General features: G+C 42.2%; 1 protein-coding gene across 2 annotated transcripts in view; it reads right to left on the bottom strand.

The window, feature by feature from the left end:
- The window catches only part of F5 (coagulation factor V), a 41,070-nt gene extending 22,401 nt beyond the window's left edge, over positions 1 to 18,669 (bottom strand). Inside the window, exons 1-12 of one of the 2 annotated variants that reach the window (XM_053386134.1) lie at positions 17,927 to 18,669; positions 14,577 to 14,668; positions 10,174 to 10,296; positions 8,625 to 8,837; positions 8,081 to 8,224; positions 7,754 to 7,975; positions 5,821 to 5,986; positions 4,982 to 5,159; positions 4,311 to 4,413; positions 2,867 to 3,078; positions 1,036 to 1,186; positions 78 to 290 (exon numbers count right to left, since the gene is read on the bottom strand). In XM_053386134.1, coding sequence (XP_053242109.1) covers positions 78 to 290; positions 1,036 to 1,186; positions 2,867 to 3,078; positions 4,311 to 4,413; positions 4,982 to 5,159; positions 5,821 to 5,986; positions 7,754 to 7,975; positions 8,081 to 8,224; positions 8,625 to 8,837; positions 10,174 to 10,296; positions 14,577 to 14,668; positions 17,927 to 18,099 — 1,990 coding nt within the window. In that variant the 5' untranslated portion in view covers positions 18,100 to 18,669. Of the gene's footprint in view, positions 1 to 77; positions 291 to 1,035; positions 1,187 to 2,866; positions 3,079 to 4,310; positions 4,414 to 4,981; positions 5,160 to 5,820; positions 5,987 to 7,753; positions 7,976 to 8,080; positions 8,225 to 8,624; positions 8,838 to 8,940; positions 9,257 to 10,173; positions 10,297 to 14,576; positions 14,669 to 17,926 lie in introns of those variants that run through there. The other variant, XM_053386135.1, reaches the window with a different exon arrangement.
- Between the last annotated feature and the right edge of the window lie 3,822 nt (positions 18,670 to 22,491).

Genomic DNA, 22,491 nt, shown 5'->3' with positions numbered 1-22,491 from the left:
CTCAGCTTCTGTTTACGAGTCTCCCATGGGCATCTGATTGGCCACTGTAAGAACAGGATTTATAGGTTGCTACTAACCGACGTTGTCCATGGTCACTGTAGCTGATTCACCACTCATTGGGAAAAGATGTAAGATATCTTGATGTTTTCCTCTGTTCAGGAAAGTATGGCCAGAAAGATGCACCGGCACTATCTCATCCTGTGTGCCAACACTGGTGAGGTGCCATTTAATAATATTAGCCTGACAAAATCCAAGGATATCTGTTCTATCAGATGCATAGCCATTGATAGCTAAAATAAAAACGACAACAACAATATAACAAAGAATATATAGCTTTACCAGGAGCATATCAAATTTCCAAATCTGATGGACATTATAACAGGAATGAAACAGACACCTGTAGGAACTGTTCTACATGTTACACATGATGACATAGCAGAAATTTGGGCTCTACCACTTTTGACTGCATGGGAAGATCTTATCATTTAATTGTATTTTGTTTAATGTTCTCAGGCATAAAAAAGCTCCCTGCATCTAATAACTAACTCATCAAGGGGAAGATTACATTAACTTGGGTTAAGTTACTTCATGCAGGGAGCTTTTTTTTACATGGGGCAAGCATTCAAAAATATGATTGTTCATTTGTAGTGTAAACATTTATAATTAACATAGTTTGTTAAAAATAGAACTGCATGTGACAGAGGCTGCAGATTGTGGCAGAAAGTCCCGGGCTGGCCCTGCCCCAGACATTTGATCAAAGCAATCCGATGACAAGCTCAAAACAATATGATCCCTCTTCTCAAGTGGTACAATGTTGAATTTTGCCGCCTTAGTCTATCACTTTATTTCTATGTAACTTGTAGCATTGAATTGGTGTAGTGTAGTGAATGCCATCAAGCAGTCAATAATTATGGAAACAGCATGCTATTCTTCCATTAAAAACAAAACAAAAAAACACCCACATAATTTTATTTCACACTACTGAAGTGGAGCTCTCACATGCTTAGTGAAATGCTGGGTCAGGTTTCTACTCACTGTGCATGACATTGGACTTGTAAAATCTGGGGTCATCTCTCTTAACAGTGGAGGGATTGCTGCAGAATCTCTTGATATTGTCCTCCAAATACCAGCTCTTGTTTTCATCAAAGACGGCAAAGAGTGATTGCTGCTCGTCGTCAGCCTTATTCTGGAAAGCATTAAGACATGCCATCATTTCTGATCACATACCAGAGCCCTCTGCACTTCATTCTGACTTATAAAACATTGAATCTCAAACCTGGACAGGATGTCTAGGAATTCTAGACAATTATGGTGATTCCTTTCCTACCTGGATGATCAGTCCAGTGGCATGGTCTCCTGTACTATTTAATATCTACATTAAGTTGCTTAGACAAGTCATTCAGAGAGGCAGATGTTATCAGTGTATATTCATAATGTAAGAGATGAATTAATCAGTCAATTTTTATTTCTCTCAGTTTCTCACCTTTCCAATCTTTAGTTTGGTTTGTCCCATTTCTGCATATATTTGCATGAAAATTCATAGGCATTTTGTGCATATTTCTCCTAATATGCACATTTGTATGCAATTTAGCCTAGCATAAGTATTTTTCCAAGTGTAACAGAATGCATTTTAGCTTTGTTTTCACTAATATATACATTTTTGTACCCCTTTTTTGGTTGGAGAGCTGCATGGTATAATTTGAAGAAGTGCAAATTTTGAAGAAGAGCTGTGTTTCATTTCATATATTGATTCAGGAAGGGCAAACTTGATAGTTTCCCATTAAAATGCAAACCTAATCAATTTCTTCCCTTCGCTAGAAGACACTCAGCCCTACTTTGACTATTGATCAGATTCAATGAAACCAGTATTTGGGTTCAGTAATGGAGTGGTAGAGCACAAATAAACTAAAACTCATTCCAGATAAATTGTTCATCCGACCAGGGAGGTAGGGTTCAACCTGGTCTGAATGGGGTCAAATTCCTCTTGAAGATCCAGGTTCATTGTTTGAGAGTTCTGCTGGATTCAGTGGTTTCTATGGCATAAAGTGCCTTTCATTAGCTCAGGTTACGGCACCTTTCTAGGTAGCCTGGCCACTGTTATCTATGCCCTTATAACCTTTGAAACCTCTGCTAGTAAGCAGGCCACTGGGCTAAGTTTTGTGCCAAATGGATCTGGTTATGCAGGATGCATCTTGCTAGTATTTAAAGAACCATACTGGCTACCAACCAATCTTTTTCCAGGCACAATCCAAGGGTTGGTGCTTATCTATAAAAAAAGTATTACATTACTCTGCCCAAGCACTACAGTCATCATCTGAGACCTTCTTCTGGATTCCTCCACCATATGAAATAAGGCTGGTGGCAACGAGGGAGTCTTCTGATCTATGGCAATCCATATATCTAATGCCCTGGTCCATAGGAGGTAATGTGGCACCAAAACATTCATTCCAATGCCAGGCAAAAATATTTTCGTCCAGGCATTTTGCATGAGACTTCTTTGAAATGCAAATAGTAGCTTGGAGAGGGGATTTTGTTCCATCTCCATACACCCCCAGCATGGTCCTGTGGCTGCTCATGCTTCTTCATGGGTGCTGTTTACATGACTAAAATATGCATTCACAACTTGTCTGGCCCCAAGAGCCTAAGAGCAGCTCTGCTGGATAAAACTATCTGGTTCAAAATCCTGTTTCCCACTCACACCCAAGTCAGGGACAACCAGAAAACCTCTCAGAACCAGGCTTTCCAGGAACAGAACAAGCAAAGTGTGGATGAGCCCTTGGAGGCACAGTGCCTCAGAACCTTGAGATAGCAGTGTTACGGCCACCATCTTTTCTCTCTCAGTTTGCAATACTTGACAGTACCTTACCTGTGTTCCCTTCACATCGAGTGCCTTGCGTTTGCAAACCAGAAGTGGTCCAATAAGTCCTGAGGCGATATCCCTTGTTATATCAACAGCACTATGATAAAATCTGGTGAGACACTGAGGATCTTCGCTTGTGGGTTCATCTGTGTCGAGTACAGTCCAACGATATGTGTAAATTTCCCCTGGTTGGACTAGTTTACCTTCAGTGCTGTTCTCTGGATGGAATAAGGACATAAATGGAGTAAGAGGGTAAGAGCAAAAGCAAATGGCAGTTACCATTTACAGTGTGTAAACACTGCCTGCAGACCCCTTTCAGACACTCGGGTTCTATGCTCTTTCCTGCTACACCTGAAACACATCGCTTTTTCTGGAGTAAGGTGTGATTTCACATATTGTATGACTTTTATTCTGACATGCAGAAGGAGAAAGAAGCAGAGTGGAAACCATCAGGATCTCTCTCCTATGCCTCTCCCATTGGACTATTGTGCTTACATCACTTCCTTAATCATGGAATCTCCACCCATAAGAAGAGCCTACTGGATCTGGCTAATGGCCCATCTCATCTAGCGTCCTGTTCTCACAGTGGCCAACCAGAAGCCCATGGGAAGCCTTCAAGCAGGATCTCTGAGCACAACAACCCTTAATACCTACAAGCTCTCTTCTTATAACAGAAAAGAGCTAGCCGGGGCATCTCAGAAGTCCAGTTGGCAGAGGGGTGTGGGGCCAGGGAAGAATGGCCAGGAGGTTGCTGCCACTGCCCCACCGCAGCATCTGTCATATGAGGTGGCCACTTCCCTCTGTGTCATGATGGGGCCAGCTCTGTCCTTAATTAGCCAGTTAATTTCTTCAGCTTTCCAGTCCTATTCAAAGTACCCTTGGATGTGGGGGGCGCTGTGGGTTAAACCACAGAGCCTAGGGCTTGCTGATCAGAAGGTCGGTGGTTCAATTCCCCACGACAGGGTGAACTCCCGTTGCTCGGTCCCTGCTTCTGCCAACCTAGCAGTTCGGAAGCACACAGTGCAAGTAGATAAATAGGTACCACTCAGGCGGGAAGGTAAATGGCATTTCTGTGCACTGCTCTGGTTCACCAGAAGCGGCTTAGTCATGCTGGCCACATGACCTGGAAGCTGTACGCCGGCTCCCTTGGCCAATAAAGCGAGATGAGCGCCACAACCCCAGAGTCAGCCACAACTGGACCTAATGGTCAGGGGTCCCTTTACCTTTACCTTGGATGATACTGACTTTACAGTTAGCTTTGAAGCACTTTAAAAAGGAATGACCTTTAAAAAATAATTTAAAAAAAAACTTCTTGAAAATGACAACTGGACACCTCTATCGACTGAACTGCTAGGGAAGCAATTTCATATATATACGGTGTATATATATATATATATGCCACCATAAGAAAGATAGGAGGAAATCTAGGCAGAAGTAATGAATAACCAACCTTTGGCACCAGAAGGATAAACAACTCCTTCAGCAGCCTTTGAAAGCGTAACTCCATGCACATAAATACTGTAGGGTCGGCTGGCCATGTTTTTGAATACAATCTGTTTAAAATGTAGGTGGAGAATATGTGTTCAGTATGGCAATAATGCTTTATGCAAGACGTTTGTAATAATAGTAGTAGAAGCTGAAGCAATAATAATACTAGGGGTTTTTTTTAAATAAAAAGGTACTCTTCTACTAACTATACCCAGAGGCATCTACAGGATAACCATAAAACCAATTGGAGGAATGCAACTAATAAATAATTTCTAGAAGCAACTGTATGTGCAGGATAAATTATTTCGTTAATAAGACTCACGGAGGAACATGTTTTATGCATAGGGTTGTCATCAACACAGCACTGCATAGGAGAGACAGTGGGTTGGGTCCAGCCTAAATTAGTGGCACTTAAGCTCCACCGAAATCATTGTGAAAAGTTGGTCATGACTAAGTTAAGACCCATAGATTTCAACAGGACCCGAGTACAATTAGCTTCAGTTGGATGCAACTCAATATAAATACAGATGTTAAATTTTGGATAGTCAAAATGCATATAGCGTAAGTCCTATGCGTGAATTAAATAAAATGAAATTTTAGATTCTGTCCTTATACCTGTTGTTCAGTACTTACCTTTATGTTATCTCTGACCTCAGCGCTGATAAGAGGCCCCAGAATTCCATGTTGTTTGGCCCTTGTATTGTCTATGCGTTTGGTGAAGCTGGCATCTTTATATCGTCTGAATATGGCCTTTTTATACTTCTTGCCAATGTGATTGGAAAATGCTTCCAGATACTGAGTTTTATATTTCCTTTAAAATTGGGAAAATAATTGGGAAAAGAAAAGAAAGAAAAGAAAGAAAAGAAAGAAGATCTGTAAATGGGGAGATAGGCATCTATTTCTTTTGAGAGTACATCTATGTGGGTGGAAATGTTTATTTAGAAAAATCTACATTAACACAAATGATTATATGCATTGTAGCAACCCAACGAAACCCCAGTAAAAAGGCAGGAATAAATAGAGTAATGAAAGGGTTCTTCTGCACGTGTTACCAAACTGCTGTTTTCACATTATATTTGAGCTTTCAAATAACATAAAAACCACCTCTGGATATATGGTAGCACCATTTCGGTATTACTTCCAGAAAGAAATCTTTTTGCAAATAACACCAAAATGAGTGCTGAACTTGCTGTATATTCTGCTATATTTCTGGAAATGGCTTTTATATCCTGTGAAAGCTCAGGCACAATGCAGCAATTAACCGTCAGTGAAACATAAGGAGAACAGAATAAATTGTCATGTGAATGCAGCCTTGGTCATGTTCCTTAATTTCAGGGGATCAATTCAGAGTATTCTTTGAGAGAAGCCAGTGGTAAAGACTATTTTAAATGTTTAGTGTGGATGAAGCCTAAGAATTGAGAACCTTATCCAGTCTATACACACCCCTCAACCAACATATTCTATCATGTTACCTATCAACACTGTCAGGAATTTCCGGGGCATAATCCCAGATTACTTCTTCAGCAGCGATGTAAAAGTCCCAGTCCTTAATCATCCGTATTTCTTTATAGGATAATTGTCTCGTTAAAGTGTCTGGATTTCCACAGTCTTCTATGTTGAGGTAACCATGCATTCCAGCTGAAAAGACAGATCATGACTGTTAGTTGTAAAAGAACGTGCATGCCCAAGGGATCTTCTTGTTTCTCTTCAGCCAAACCAGGTGGAAGTTCAAGATTTTATTATATATGTATTTTACTAGAGACCTCTGAAAGATATACATTTGTCTCCTGCTGTGATCAAAATCTCCACCACTTTAGCCAGCAAAAAGAATCTATGAGCCATTCATTACTCTCTTAAGGTATAAATAACAAAGCCATGTTAATGCATCTTGAAACACACAGCAGTATGTGGAATCCATTTGTGCCCTTGCATCCATGGGTATATGATACACTGGTTACCCTGCACTAACAGAAGGCAGGGTGAGATTTTCATCAATTCCTCCTCCCTTCTGGGGCCCCACCTTCCCCAGAACAGGTTGGGGGATTTTCCAGAACAGTGTGGGAGGTGGCATGGGAGGTTGCTTGGGAAGGGGGGAATCTGTGGACATTGCCTCCCCTCTTCTTCCTTTAGCAGAGGACTCCACTAGATCAAAACCTCTTCTGCAAATGGGAAGACTCTTTCCATTCAAGGAACGGCACAATTCAATACTGCCTTGTTTGTTTTGGAGTGTGACAGAGCCTTTTGGAGACCTGACTTATGCTCATGATTCACAATGCCATACTTTTAACAAAATTAAACAATGTCTTCATAGGGACAGGCTTGGGTTTTCTCCAGGATGCTAAATAAATCCATGCAGCTTCTTCCTAGTAATAGCTGTACAGGTGCAAAAATTATTTTGAGAGTATGTCTTTACAAGTGATAGTTCTGCATAGTTAGAAACAACTAAGATAACTAAACAAAGCATTTTCACTGGCTTAATATAGGTTTTAATCAACTAAATGTACATAAATGAGCATATTATGATAATCTCAATGTAAATGCATTGTTGAGACACTGAAGACAGCAGAAGATAACTTTAAGAAACAAAAACCACCACTTATTGTTAAAAGAAAAAAGAAGTCTCTTAATATTTTATTTTTTCATTTCCTATTACAGACACATCAGAACCAAATTGGTCGCAACAAATAAAGAAGTTGCTCTTGGCTCACAGCTTCACCAACCTAAATGTTTCCTCATGAGTCAAAAGCAGCTCCCACTGGCTAATCTAGTAAAACTTTGCTTTATTAATCTAGTGACTAAACTGATAAAGGTTTAGGCTTATCCATAGGTATTTGTACTTAACCAATGAAACAAAATACATTTGTATTGTCTTCTTATTTATTTATTTATTTATTTATTTATTTATTTATTTAGTTTGTTAGTTAGTTAGTATGAAGGGTCAGCTTAACTAACAACACATCCAAAGGTTTAAAGCGAATCACATGACTATCTGGACAGATGGCGGTGGCCACTGAAAATCACTGCATGTACAGGGTGAGTCTTTTAAAAGAGGCCCTATGGAACATGTGTACCGTGTATCCACAGGGCCTCTTTTAAAGGGCTCACCTTGTATTTCAGTGGTGAGCAAATTGTGGACAAAGGACACTTCATGCTTTGAGCACACTGCCACTACCCCCCGCTAACAAAATACAGTTGTAGTTGCAGGTGTCTTGTTATTCTGTAGTCAATATATGCAAACCGCAGTTCTAATTTATGCCAGATTGTTTTCCTAGCCCCCCCCCGCCCCCATCACCACAAGTGCTGCCATAGTTAAGATGATTTTGCATGTTTTGTACAACTGCTATATGAGAGAAGGTAATGAAGGCTGCAGTTGCACCAATGGCTGCTGAAGAAAGATCTCCTTGCCTTGCAGATGCTTTTCAACAAGGGACGATATAAGCCACTTTCCTGTCTTGCTCACAGACATATTTGCTGTTGCTGATGCTCCTGCGACAAGGTTGATCGTTGACATTTTATAGTGGTTTTGTTCCAAGGTTTGCCCATTGAAATGGACCGAGAAGATCTCAGGTGCAGAACTCATCCCTATCAAATGCCAACTAATGCGATGGTAAGCACAGGCTTGTACATCTGAAACGCAAAAGAGCAGCAGTTGGAAACTTTTGTTTCAAAATCACTGTACCGTAATGGCAGTCAGTCAAGCAAATCCATCTAGGTTAACAGGATATACAGTACCTGGCAGTGTTCCATTAGCGTAGCCATTAATGGTGTACATGAGGGAAGATCCTTTTTGCCAGCTTTTGCTTTCATCGAACACAGCAAACATCAGCACATATTCCCTGTCAAAAAATTTCTGTGTTCCATTTTCATGCAGGCTTCCTAGAAGAAGAAGAGGCTGTCACAGACATCGGGGCGGGGGGGACAAAGTGTTTTATCAAGTAAGACATAGATAATGAAGGACCCCTAGGAAACTGCCCATCAAGTTCATTACTGTTGACACTGATTGACAGCAGCTCTCTAGGGTTTCTCTCCCACCATAGGCACCAACTCTATGGAGCTGAGGACACCTCAGCCAGACCAAAGTATGAGGGGACAGGGCTGAGTCTTGAAGAGTTGGGCCTGCTAGAAGAGAAATTATTCCTGTCAAAAGGGCCTAGTTTGTCAAAGGCCAAGGAGCTGAGGCAGATGATAAACAGGAATGCATGTGTGGGAAGAAGGGACATTACAGATAACCCCCAACAAACACTTGCTGGTTTCTTCAATCTAAATGTTTTATTACCGTTTTTACATATCAGCAAGGCACCGATAAGGCCAGAATTGAAGTCTTGCACCATGTTTTCATGTGAGTAGTAGGCATAGGTGAGGCAAGGAGGATCAGCCTCCCGTGGTCCAGTTCCTGCAGAGGCCTTCCACACGTATTTATAACTTTTTCCAGGAGGCACAGCATCATCCAGTTTTTCGATAGGCAATGTCTTGTCGGAATATGAGGAACCTTCAGTGGCAGGGAAGCAAGGATTCGCCATGTATTATTCATACATAATCATACCAACAGTGCCCTTATGAAGCAATGAATAAATAAATGTACATGCACCCACCTATCCATATACACGCTGAGTCTAATGTCCTCTTTATACCAGGAATGGAGAACCTGTGTCTTTTCAGATGCTGTTAAACTGTAATTTCCATCACTCCCTGCCCATGGCCATGCGAGCTGGGAGTGATGGGAGTTGCAGTCCAACAAAATCTGGAGGGTCACAGGTTCTTCCAATCTATCCACCTTTATTATACAGCCCTGCCTGGGGACAGTACATGCACATACGGTACAGGAGAACAGGTACTTATTCCCAGATAGCCCTACATAGGCCCATGCACACACGGTGGGGGGCAGGGGAGGAGCAGCTGGGTACACTTGCCCTGGGCCTTGGAGGGCTAAGCCAGCTGGAAGGGAGGGGTGCCAGAGGCCTGCTGGACTTGGCTGTCATACCAAGGACACCCCGTGTTTCCCAGTCATTTGGGGACAAGCTCTGGATGGGCCTGGCACTATTTGCTATTGCTGTGCAAACTGAAACTTTCCAATTTGTTTCAGTTTACCATTCTCCTCTACCATTGTATATCGAGGGCTCTTTTACAGAAATTACTTGGAAGAACATATTTCCATTTACTCGTGCAGATGGCATATGGATATGCCTTCTCAGCTCATTCTAGAAGAATTAGTTCTATTTAATATGCCGCTATTTAAATATTAAAGGCATGACAATATATTTTTGGGGGTCAGGTACACCAATTTGGTATCATTATCCCTTGCAATTCAAACAACAACTTGTGCCCTTCACTGGCTGATGCCTAGTACAAAATACAGGAGGGCACAAATCTAACATTCCTCATCAGGAAAAGCTGCATGAAGCCCAACAAAATATATCTCATTGTTTAAAATGTTGATATTTCTTGCACTTGCAGTTTACCCCTAAGCCAGGTTAAAGTATATCCACTTTTACTTTTCCTTCTAAGAGCTGGGGATCTGATAAAAATCTGAGGCAGACCTTAGCTTTTCTGATGTTGTTATATAGTTTAGTCACTAGGTGGCATTTGACTTCATTATATCTGAGTGGACAGGCTGAAGCTTCTTGTTATGGATTTGCTCTTGTTTAAAAGAAATAATAACGTTCTCGTCTAGCTTCCTGACTGGTGTGTCTTTTACGTTTTCCATTGCAGTCATATTTCCACTAATGGGAGCTCTGGTTGGCTGGTCCTGATGGCCGACGAAGCCAGGAATATGAAAGGATCGTCACCGGGATATCTGACAACACAGTCACATTACCAGCACTTACCTTCTGAATGTTTGCTGTACGCTATGCCTTGTGGGTGAATACTCAGTGGTTTATTAGCCAGGTTCTTAAAATGAATGACAAGTGTATCTCCCACTTCAGCACGTAGTGTTGGCCCCAGAAGCCCTACCAAAATGATAATATTTTTTAAAGAGAGAAAGAGAAATCCCTAAAATACACAACATGGGAAAAGAGACTTGTGTTGTGACTGAGAGACAAACTTGCACACACAAGTGTTAACACACACCAACCTTCCTCCAATAGATTCAGAACAGCAATTGAGTTTTATGCTCGTTTGTGACGTAAGAAGAAGATGATAGCTATGCTTATACAGGCAACTCCCCATCTTCCTGGGGGTTTCATTCCAAGGCACCGCACGTTTAATTGAAATTGCTTATACAGCGGTACCTCGGGTTAAGTACTTACAGAGGTCTGTACTTAACCTGAAACTTTTCTTAACCTGAAACACCACTTTAGCTAATGGGGCCTCCTGTTGCCGCCGCGCCATCGGAGCACGATTTCTGTTCTCATCCTGAAGCAAAGTTCTTAACCTGAAGCACTATTTCTGGGTTAGCGGAGTCTGTAACCTGAAGCGTATGTAACCTGAAGCGTATGTAACCCGAGGTACCACTGTATTGGGAACCAGTGTTAGAAACTGAGATATGAAAGCTAGGAGCTAAATGGCACCTTAAACCTAGGTTATGGGTGCAAAAATGAAAAGTCTAGGTGCAGATTTTTTAATAAAAAGAATACAAAGCTGAAAAATGAATGAACCGCACCTAAAATATTATGTTCATTTTTCACATGGTCTGGTCCTTCCCCTGTCCAGCCCGCTAATATTCTTAAGAGGGTATCTTCTCCAGTCTTCAGAGAAAAGCTGCAAGTGGAGAGGCAGAAAAAGGTCCTCCTTTCCTTCCCTTCTGCTGTTTCAATCTGAAATCTTAGGTGCAGTACTGTGCCCAGAGCTCAGAAACTGCTCACCCTAATGAAATTCACTGTCGCAGAAATGCACCTAGAACAATGGGCGTTTCACTGTTGGGAACACCGTTGAAAAAGCCTGCAAACACCATCTAAACCTCTGGAAACCATTGGAAAACCCTTAAAAACAAAAACAAAAATCCACCAAACTCCACCACAATTGTTCCCTCCAAACCTCCTTGCTCAAATTCCAACTCTCCACAGGCCTCAACAGTCAGGGCAAGGGCTCCTAGGATTGTGCTTGCAAAAGCTTGTGGAATTGCTGGACGCCATTTCTGCTGTTTTTGCTCTCTTTTAGGGTCATTTTTGAGCGGCACAGGTAGGGAGGGTGAGCAGAGCGAGAGGGCAGGGAGGATGAGCAGTGCAGGTGGAGGTATGGCAGTGGTGGCAGAGGGCCGAGGCAGCCTGGGCAGGCAAGGGAGGTGGCGGCCATGCAGCCACAGCATGGTGGAGGGGTTCCAGATTTTGGTAAGTAAAAGTTGGAGGGCATGGTTTTGATGATTCCATTTTCTTTTGAGCCTGTGGCCTAGCTAAACTTAAAAGGCCTGTGCCTAAATTTTGCTTTACAGTGGTACCTCGGGTAAAGAACTTAATTCGTTCTGGAGGTCCGTTCTTAACCTGAAACTGTTCTTAACCTGAGGTACCACTTTAGCTAATGGGGCCTCCCACTGCCAACGCCGTGCAATTTTTGTTCTCATCCTGAAGCAAAGTTCTTAACCTGAGGTACTATTTCTGGGTTAGCGGAGTCTGTAACCTGAAGCATCTGCAACCTGAAGCATCTGTAACCCGAGGTATCACTGTATAGAACTGAGCTTTCCAAACGGTTCATGTTGGTGACACGCTTTTTAGACATGAATCATTTCACGACACAATAATTCAGTTTTGCATCATTTCGTGACTCAGTAATTCAGTTTTACTATCAAACCGGAGGTTAAACTAATTCCTTCGTGTGACACACTTACACATTGTAGCTGACACACTAACGTGTCGCGACACAGTTTGGAAAGCTCTGGTATAGAACAAGTATTTGCTGCTTATGTAGCAGATACTCGTTCTGGAACACTTAAAAGAATAAACCGGTAGAATCCATGGTGACCGCTGTATGCATGAAAAGAGAATCGGCTAGGCGTGGCAATTGTGCTTAATCTTGAATTGTTTTGCAGGTAGATGAAGGAAGATATTGGGAGACATTTAATGAATAGGAAAATTAATCAAAGTATGAATAAATAAAGACATTGAAAAATGATTATATGTAATCACGTTATTATGGTGAGTGATCTGAAGAGTTCATGTTCTAATTAATATGCCAAGCAGGGAGCTGAGCCTTCCAGTGCTATTCTCCCCACCCCACCCTACCAACACATTGAAGGAATGCCCGAAAAACCTAGTCACTTAAAAACAAGGAAAATTGCATACAAAACAGAGGTACAAGCAACTAACAATATTAGACCACTCCGTCAGCGTGGTAAGAAACTTTGTATTCGGGCTCCGTATACATTACTGACTTGACACACAGCTGGGTTGTTATTTTTCTCAATTTAGATTGAGACTGGGGGGCGAGGAGCATCAAAACACAGTATTTCATAAGAAATGACAGAATAGATACAGGAAAGATTGATTCTGACTGATGCTGTGTGTACACCGCTTCCCACACCAGCAGTGGGAGCATACATGTGCAGAGCAAATGGGTGGGTGTACACTGTCTTATTTATTGTTAGAAACTACAATAATGACCTGTTGGCATTGGTTCTGTTTTATCATATCAGGCCAACCGCTAGGAAGAGAAGGCACACTGGCATGCAAGAGGGTGGCATGTTTTGCAAGACCCTTTCTCCCACTGAAACAGCACTGTATGAATCTGTAGTTTCCGTGGGAAATGATATGCAAAACCCACCTTGTAAACTCATTCTTTTTTCCTATATGTTTCAGTGGGGTGAAGCAAATACCCAGCCACTCTGCTATACAGTGGTACCTTGGGTTAAGAACTTAATTCATTCTGGAGGTCCATTCTTAACCCGAAACTGTTCTTAACCTGAGGTACCACTTTAGCTAATAGGGCCTCCTGCCGCCGCGCCGCCACCACACGATTTCTGTTCTCATCCTGAAGCAAAGTTCTTAACCCGAGGTACTATTTCTGGGTTAGCGAAGTCTGTAACCTGAAGCATCTGTAACCCGAGATACCACTGTACTTATTTATCATTAAAATTTGTAGAAGACTTTGTGTGTCATGCAGGAAATTCTGGAACAATGTGGAAGTGAAAGAAGGAAGCCACAACTCAGTCTTTGTGGCAACGTGCAAAATAACATTGAAAGGAACAACAGCTAGGCATCCTTTGTATATTTTGAGTCAGCGATACAACACTAGTTACTGAAATGATTAGTCACTTTCTAGTTAGCTGTTCTGCACAAGTGCATTTTTGGTATCTGGGGTCATTAATGGGACAATGGAAACTATCTAATTATCAGTGCAAGGAGAAGAACAGAGTAATTTGGAAAAAATGACTACGGACCGTCTCCTGGCCATGCTGCTTCTCACTGCTGTTGCTACCTGTTCACCTGCCTTCTGCAAGCAGGTGGCCAGGGATATGAAAGAGCAGCAGGATCCACCTACCTCTACCTCTAAAACTTAGAAAAAGAATGTGTAGTATTTTCAGGCTGAGGGCCACATTCCTCATGGACAAGCTTCCAGGGGCCGTATGACAATATTAGGTGTGGCCAGGGGCAAAAGGTGGGCAGGGTCATAGCAGATGTGACTCATGCCTTGAACACTGGGCTGCATTCCAGCCAGGCAAAAGTCAGACGTTTCTATAATGTCCACACACACCCCCGCCCGCCCTTCTCTCCATCCAGCTAAATAAGAAGCCGCTGAGTCAGGCACTCGAAGAGGATAGAGTAGACCCATAGGAAGGAAGAGGAGAGGCAGCAAAAACAAAGCCCTACCGGGTTCATGTTGGCCAAGTGGGAGGGTGTTTCTCTAGGTTTTGTGTTATTCATTTTGGGGCTACTCTTTTATTTTATTTTTTAACCTCCCCATTTGTCCCTGATCAGTGTGCCAACTCCAGGGCAGATGTACTCTCCCCACCCACACTGTTTTGGGGCCATGTCTAGGGAATAAGAGGACTTTGGCTTCTAAACCTCCCTTGACCCACCCCACCACCAGAGTACCAGTGGCTGAGTGGCAAGGATAGTAGTGGTTTCTCTGCAAATAGGATGTCCTGCCTCTGTCTGCAGACCTGCCTTACTGCAGGCCGAGGAGGGAAATCCACTTTATCCTCTAACCTCAGGAACATCCATTGGATTGTGACCTAAATGGGTAAATAAACTTGTAGTGGCTTAAAATGTTGTTAATTTGAATTTGTGACAGCAGAGAGATTATACCATGCTGTGAAAATTTCACCAGCAATATCTGAAAATCATTCTGTGTTTACCTGATAGTGCATTTCTTGGTTTTTCTTTTTTGAAATCTGCTTCATACTCGCTGTAGATAATTTTCTTAAATAGATGATCCGATTTTGGTAATCTGAAATAGAAGAGTCTTAAAACTATCACAGGAAATAGCTTCTGTGTGGAAGATACGTATAAGAACTCTATGCTGTAAAATACATTATGCAAGTTAACCACAGTTGCAGAAATCAACATGTGTACCAAACACATTTTGTATTCTCAGCAGAGCCACCTGCTGAAACAAAGACAGGAGACAGGGCCTTTTTTTTAAAGGCACCCCATCTCTGAATTTTTTTCTCCCAAAAAGTATGCCTGGCACCATTCTCATTTTCTTTTTGGCACCACGTGAGAACTTATTTTCTGTGTGTGTGTGTGTGTGTGTGTGTGTGTGTGTGTGAAGAAGTTTTACATGGGCGTTTTACACTACATTGTGTGTTGTTGTTTTTTTAAAAAAATGTGGTTTTCAGTAATATACATTTCAATAAGTTTACAGTCATTTTAACATTTCAAAACTCGACTTCCTTCCTCCTCTTTCTGCGGTTCCTTAAATTTATATTTATCATTTGCTGCATATTCTAAATTAACTTAACTTATTCTTTTATTCATCTATAGTTTGGATTTGATATCCTGCTTTATCACTACCCAAAGGAGTCTCAAAGCGGCTAACATTTTCCTTTCCCTTCCTCCCCCACAACAAACACTCTGTGAGGTGAGTGGGGCTGAGAGACTTCAAAGAAGTGTGACTGGCCCAAGGTCACCCAGCAGCTGCATGTGGAGGAGTGGAGGCGCGAACCCGGTTCCCCAGATTACGAGTCCACCGCTCTTAACCACTACACCAAACTGGCTCTATTTACTCTTATGAAACTGCAGGTTATTACAATAATCCTGCCAATTTCCTTATCTGTTTACAATTTATTTGTACATATTCAATAAACCATTTCCATTTTTTATAAAAAGTTTGTCTTCTTGATTTCTTACTTTTCTGGTAGGTTTCGCCATTTCTGCATAGTCCATGAGATTTTGTATTAAATCTTCCTTCTTCAGGACTTCTTCTTTCCTTTTTTGGGCAAATAACATTCTTGCCACTATAGTCGTATACATGAATAAATTTCTATACTTTTTCGGTAGTTCTACCCCTATAATTCCCAGAAGGAAACTTCTGGGGTTTTTTTATTTTAACGAATGTTATTATAAACATTGTTTTCAATTCATTATATATCATTTCCCAGTAAGCTTTAACCTTACTGCAAGACCATCACGTATGATAGAAAGTACCTTCTTTCTCTTTGCTTTTCCAACACTTATTCATTTTTTATACATTTTTGCCAGTTTACTTGGTGTTAGATACCATCCATATAACATTTTCATACAGTTTTCTCTTAAACCATAGCATGCTGTAAATTTTATACAGTCATACCTCGGGTTACAAATGCTGCAGCTTGTGCGTTTTCAGGTTGCGGAGCGCGCCGAATGGGTTACTTCCAGGTTTCGGCGCATGCACGCAAAATGACATGCACATGCGCAGAAGCGCTGAATCGCGTAACGTGCATGCATAGATGCGGCGCTTCAGGCTGTGAACGCTGCGGGTTGCAAACGTGCCTCCCACACGGATCATGTTCACAACCTGAGGTATGACTGTATCTGTATTCCATAATCATTCCCATGCTTCCATAACTATATTATAACCAATATCTGTTGCCCAATTTTACACTACATTGTTTTGCTGTGCTTTATTGCGATTTTGAAGTTATTAGTTTATTGTTAACTGAAGAGTGGCCAATAAAACCACTAAATAAACTATAAGGTTATTTTTCAGAATTTACTATATCCTAATCTATTCCAACTCTGTGTTAGGGCCGGCTTGAATGGAATAAGCCTCAGAGATGTACACAAAAGCAAGAATGTGTGGAGGATCAATAGGAGCAAATCAGGAAGGCAGGTATATGTGCTTCATTAGAAGCTTTACTGAGACCCCTCAAATTCCTGAGCCTTTGTAAAAAGCTGCCACAACACACTCAGATTTAACATTGCTCTGTTTCGAAAGAAAAGCTGAGATTTTTAAAGAAGATAGAACATGCAGACAGCCCCACTGGACCATGCCAACAACCCATCTAGTCCTGTTCTCACAGTGGCCAATGGCAGAACCTGCCTCACAGATTCAACACTATTGAGTGCATTTTTTCAACTAGTCATTCAAGAGTGAGCCCAGAATGTGTGGGAGTTCCATAGGTGCATCTGAGTGTGTATGACATTCTGGCTCAGGACATTAGTCCAAAAGGCAAGTTACAAAGGTAAGTGACTGATCTGTGGGTTTACCCAACAAGACCAAGATTTGGGAATGTGAGGCTGCAAATATTTTTAAGGAGGCTATGAGCCTATCCAAGGTGGGGCGGAGGCAGCAGCTGCCCACCCTACATCAAGTAGAACAATAGAAATACTTAACTAACTGACCAATCACGTCAGTTCTGACCCACCCATTAAAGTCCTGCCCCCCACCAAGTCCTGCACCCCATTAACAAAAATCCTGGATACACCCATGAAGGAAGCCAGGACAAAAAATGAAAATAAAAATCTCCACTTGCCTAAGAAGCTAGCAGAGCATCATTTCTTATTCTCAATCAAGGTTTGGGAATGTCTTGTGACATTTTTACATAAAAAGTTAAAAGGTGCCCTTGAGGCTCTCTCTTTCCTTTTGTTGGCATATAAGCGTGGGCAAGTGATCAAATGGACATTCTCACCAGCACAGGATTATATTTGCATTGCAAACCAGTCTAAGGCTGAAATTAGATAGGACAGCAGACGTGATGGCCTGCACATCTCCTCTCTTTCTCACTGTTTAATAGGTAGTATACTGTATTTCCAATAAGGTGCACAGAAATTATGAACATATACAGTCAAAACCATAAAGCTACTTAAAACCAAACAAGAAAATACATCACAAAGTCGAAGAACAACATTTTAACAACTCAGGCTGCAGCTGGGAGTGACGTTGCAAATCTGAATCTTCTCTTGCTTGCATGGAAACAACTTCCTTGCACTTAACAAACTAGTATATCAGAGAGAAAGAAGCCTCATGTGAGCAAATTTCATTATTCTAAGTGGTAAAAAGTGAATAAGCAGCAAAATGCTGAAAGCCAACAATAGATAGATGAAAATAATAATGAGTAACACTAGCAGAAAATCTATCCAAAAATCACGGCAATTTAGAAGTCACACCATTGAAAGCAACTTAAAACTAACATTTATCTTGGTTAACCTAGCAGCCCATTCTTCAGGGGTGGGGAAACCTCACCTTCCCATTACACCCCCAAATAAGCTACACATATTTAGTTACCTGGACAGGTCTTCTGCCTGGGAACTGTAGCTCCAGTTAGCGACCTGAGCCACTATATAGTGCTCTCGGACCCGAGCTGCTTCCACATTAGGATTCCCCAGACCTGGCCAGCCTACGCCCAGCAGCATTAAGAGAAGATGGTTGTAGACAAGGGCCATGGCACCAGTTCCCATTGATGCAGATTTGTTGAGAGACACATGAGGTACAGGCCGTACTTTTAGTGCTGCAGATTGCAACTTCCCCAGGAAAATGCTTTCGCTGTGGCTGGTGTTGCAAGGGATACTGGCATTCGTGACGCCCAGGTCATTGCTCTTTTCCTCCTCCTCCGCCTCTCTCTCTCATTGCTGAAAGGATTGTAGTTGAGATAAGCAGCTGCTGAATTTGCCTTGTTCTTCCCCTCTTCCTCCTCCACAAGCACCTTCTCCTCCAAGGAACAAATTGCAAGGAAGCAGATTCCACTCCACACGGAGGAGCATGTGGTTTATTTGTGCTGTTGCCCACTAGGGCAGGAGTATATTGGGGTGGTAGCAAGAGATTCAGGACATGATAGCAGGCTAGCCAGTCATGTGGAGAACACCTTGGAAAGCTTTGGCCAATAGTAGCCCAAGGTTGTCCAGTTTGCGGAGGAGGGAAGAGCACTACTTTAAACTGTGGTCTGAAGGCGAGAACACCATTTCACTACATAAATACTAGTTATTTCATTATTCCGTTTACCGTATTTTTCGCTCTATAAGACACACTTTTCCCCCTCCAAAAATTAAGGGGAAATGTGTGTGCATCTTATGGCGCGAATGCAGGCTCCATGGCTTCAGCGAAAGCAACGTGAAGCCTCCGGAGCGCAGCGCGAGTGGTCCCGCTGCGCTCCGGAGGCTTCGCATTGCTTTCGGTGAAGCCAGGAGAGCAAGAGGGATCAGTGCGCACTGATCCCTCTTGCTCTCCTGGCTTTGCTTCGCTGGAGAGACGCTGCGCAGCTTTCCTCTCTGCGCAGCGCCCCTTCAGCCTCTAAAACCAGGTGTTTCTTATGGTCGGGTGCGTCCTATAGAGCGAAAAATACGGTATATCCCACCTTTCTCTGGTGCAGGACCCAAGGCAGCGCACAACATAAATTAAAGCAGATAGAACTAAAAACCCACAATATTTTCCAGAAAATGAATAAGTAATCCCCAGAAGACCCTGTCACAACAACCAGTTAGTAGTCAAAGGCCTGCTAGAAGAGTAGGGGCCTGTGGAACATGAGTATCTGACTCTTTCTTCAAAGAGCTCAAGGCAACATGCCTGGTTGTTCCCTCATTTTCTCCTCACAACAAATCTATGGAGTAAACCAGGCTGAATTGATGGGCATAAGGTCATCCAACCCACAAGCTTCATGGCTAAGCAAGGTTTGAACTTGGGTCTCCCCAGGCCTAGTCTCCCACTCTAACCCTGTGGTAGCTAATATGGAACCCTCCAGATTTGAGAATTGTAATTCCCTTCTGCACCAGCCAGCACCGTCAGCGATGATGGGAGCTTTAAACAGGCAGAGGACCTTCTGAGTAGTGGTGCCCTCCCTGTGGAATACCCTCCCATCAGATGTCTAGGAGATAAAGAACAATCTGAAGGCAGCCCTGTATCGGGGAGTTTGACTTTTATTATGTTTTTATATGTTCTGGAAGCCGCCCAGAGTGGCTGGGGAAACCCAGCCAGATGGGTGGGGTATAAATAACAAAATTATGAAATAAAACATTATTATTATTATTATTATTAAGCCCACCTGTATTAAAGGGTGGGAAACCACACACATAATATACCCAGGTATATTGGAGCTCAGAGCCCATTGGGCCACTAACCCAGCCAAGAGTTTGCTGAACTTTATAGTGTTAAATCTATGAAGCAACTTACCATATTTTTCACTACCATAAGACGCACCTAGTTTTTAGAGGAGGAAAACAAGAAAAAAATTATTCTGAATCAAATGTTGAAAAGGGAGGAGGAGGGAGGGATCAGGCTAAGGAGCTGCCGGTCCATCCACCCCTTTGGGGAAGCTGGATCTGCTGGCCGCCTAGCAGCGTTGTCCCATCTGGGGGGGATCGGAGGAGCGGGGTGAGACAAAACAACACTCTTCAGTGAAGCGGGAGGAGGAAAGGGAGCCCTTACGGAGCCCCTTCCATTCTTCCTCCCGCTTCACTGGGAAGCCAGCAGAACAAGAGGCGCTGCGAAGCTCTCACTTTTGCTGTGCTGGCTTCAGCGAAAGCTGCACAGCCTGCATTCGCTCCATAAGACACATTTCCTTTTACTTTTGAGGGAAAAAGTGTGTCTTATAGAGCAAAAATACGGTATACTATCTTGTAGGTGGAATAACACAACTTGAAAACTTGTCTTATTGGCTTGTATTCTGTCAGAACACCAACATCTAGTGTACTAAAAGCGGTGATTTAAGACTCCGGCTGACTTGAGACATTGGGAGCCAGACATTGGGAAACTGATTTCAGTGGGCCTCCCTCCCACGTAACGGTGTGTGTGGCTGTGGTGTTTTATCTAGGCAGCCAGGGCTGCTCTGCATGTCAAGATCTTTTTGCACCAGGTCAGTGAGGACTTACTTTTTAAAACCCTTCTATATACCGGTACATAACTCCCTGTACGCCTTTTGGACTGTATCTGTAGGTTTCCCACTCTGTGTCAAATAACTGGGGTCAAATAAGTGTTGCTTGCTTTTTATAATACATGGATGGATCTCCCTCAGGAGGTTCTGGACTCTCTTTCCTTGGAGGTTTCTAAGCAGAGGTTGGATGGCCATCTGTCATGGATGCTTTAGCTGAGTTCCCTACATTGCAGGGGATTGCACTAGAAAGACCCTTGGGGTCCCTTCCAGCTCTATGATTCTAGGATTTTTTCTGCCTCAACAATATTTCATTATGTTTCTATCATTTTATGTAATTGTATTTTGTATAAATTATAAAAAAAGGTTGGGAAACACAGATCCAGACTATCAATTTTTAGAGACCTAAATTCTCAAGTGCTGTTGGAGCTAGCCTGGGCACATATTTGTGACAACAGGACTTTTAGCCTCGTACCCAGGGTAAACATTACTAGATGAACCACCTTGTTCTTTTTTGCTTCGAGGTCAGCTTCAAAATGGAAAAGACAGCCATGCAATGCTTTTCTAATGGTGCCCAGAAAATAAGTCCAGACCATGTATGCAGTGAGCACAGAAGTGTTATTTTATTTCTTCTCCCTAGTTCGCAAACAGAGGGAAGTTAATATTTACCAGCAGCAAACAATCAGGTCCTTTTGGGGGAATGCATGTGGGAGACTGCAACTTGGCAGGTTGCCTCCAGAGGATTCTGAACTGGGGACAGCAAACCAATCACTGCTATCATTTTCTACGTCTCAGAAAAAGAAGCCATGTTTACCTCTGGGTTTTGCTATCGTTTTATAACTTCTGTATTACAATAATGAGATTAGCGCCATAGGAACCAGTAAAATACTTGTTTTTTCCTGAAGTGGGAGAGGCAATTAAAACACACGCTGAGATTTAAGAAAGCAGAGTTTTGGAACACGCTGTCGCTAGAAAAGGGAAGGGGCACGTGATTTTACCTATTTAATAGCAGTATACTGAACAGAATGATGGTCGTGATCTGCAGATTTCATTCTTACCCCCACCCCAGGTCCAGAACTCAAAAGAGCCTGTCCAAATCTTTGGGTTGTGTTATATTTCCATTTGATTTGCCAAAGGTTGCATTAAAAAACAGCATTTCCGTTCCCATTGTTATTGCTGTAAAAGAGATGATTAAAATGCTCAAAAACAGATTAGAAGCATTTACAGTCTAAAGTGAGCACTATTTAAGATACTTCGGGAAACATGAAGTTATCTGAAACGTAAGTTGAACAGTGTTACGTTTTTTGCAGCAGAAATTTAGTGGATGGAACATCAGATTTAAATCTTAAATCCACAACTCTTATGTAAAAATTCCAGCCATGATAGCGATATGCATTTGCCAACATCCATAGAAGAATAGAATAGGTTCTAACTGAACTATATGTTGTAGTTTCCACACTCTATTTTTATGAATCTTTCATGGTAGAAATGGAGCCAATAAGGTTCTCCCACCATCCCATCATATGAAAAAAGCCATATTATTTTCACTTATTGAGAACATTTTTTCTGTTGACGCAAGTTGACTGCTGGGTGGAAGACAGCTGCTTCCTATTCCTTCCAACTGCAACGACAGCAAGAAGAGGCCAATTTCCTTGAATCCTCCTTGACACTTGACATTTCTGATCTCACTTCCTAGTTAAAAGAACAGGCGGTGTAGGAAGTAGGGAAAAGGTATCTATATCTTTACTGCGTAAGAGGACATTCATATACAGGTGACATAAAAAGGGAAGGCAACCATGTCATTAAGGAGATTGGCGCAATGTAAGCTGAAACTTCTGAAAACAAGGCTTGAGTACTATCTTTGCAGACAGAAATTTAGTATTCCAGATAGAAAAGCACATGCCAGGTATAGTTCTGGATGCAACTTTCACTAGCTGCCCCATGCTTTTCTTCAGTACATTAGCATTAAACTGAAAAAAGTGATGCCACA

Source organism: Podarcis raffonei, chromosome 4 (genome assembly GCF_027172205.1).
Source record: "Podarcis raffonei isolate rPodRaf1 chromosome 4, rPodRaf1.pri, whole genome shotgun sequence".
Lineage (NCBI taxonomy): Eukaryota > Metazoa > Chordata > Lepidosauria > Squamata > Lacertidae > Podarcis > Podarcis raffonei.
This window is presented reverse-complemented; position numbering and strand designations above follow the sequence as displayed.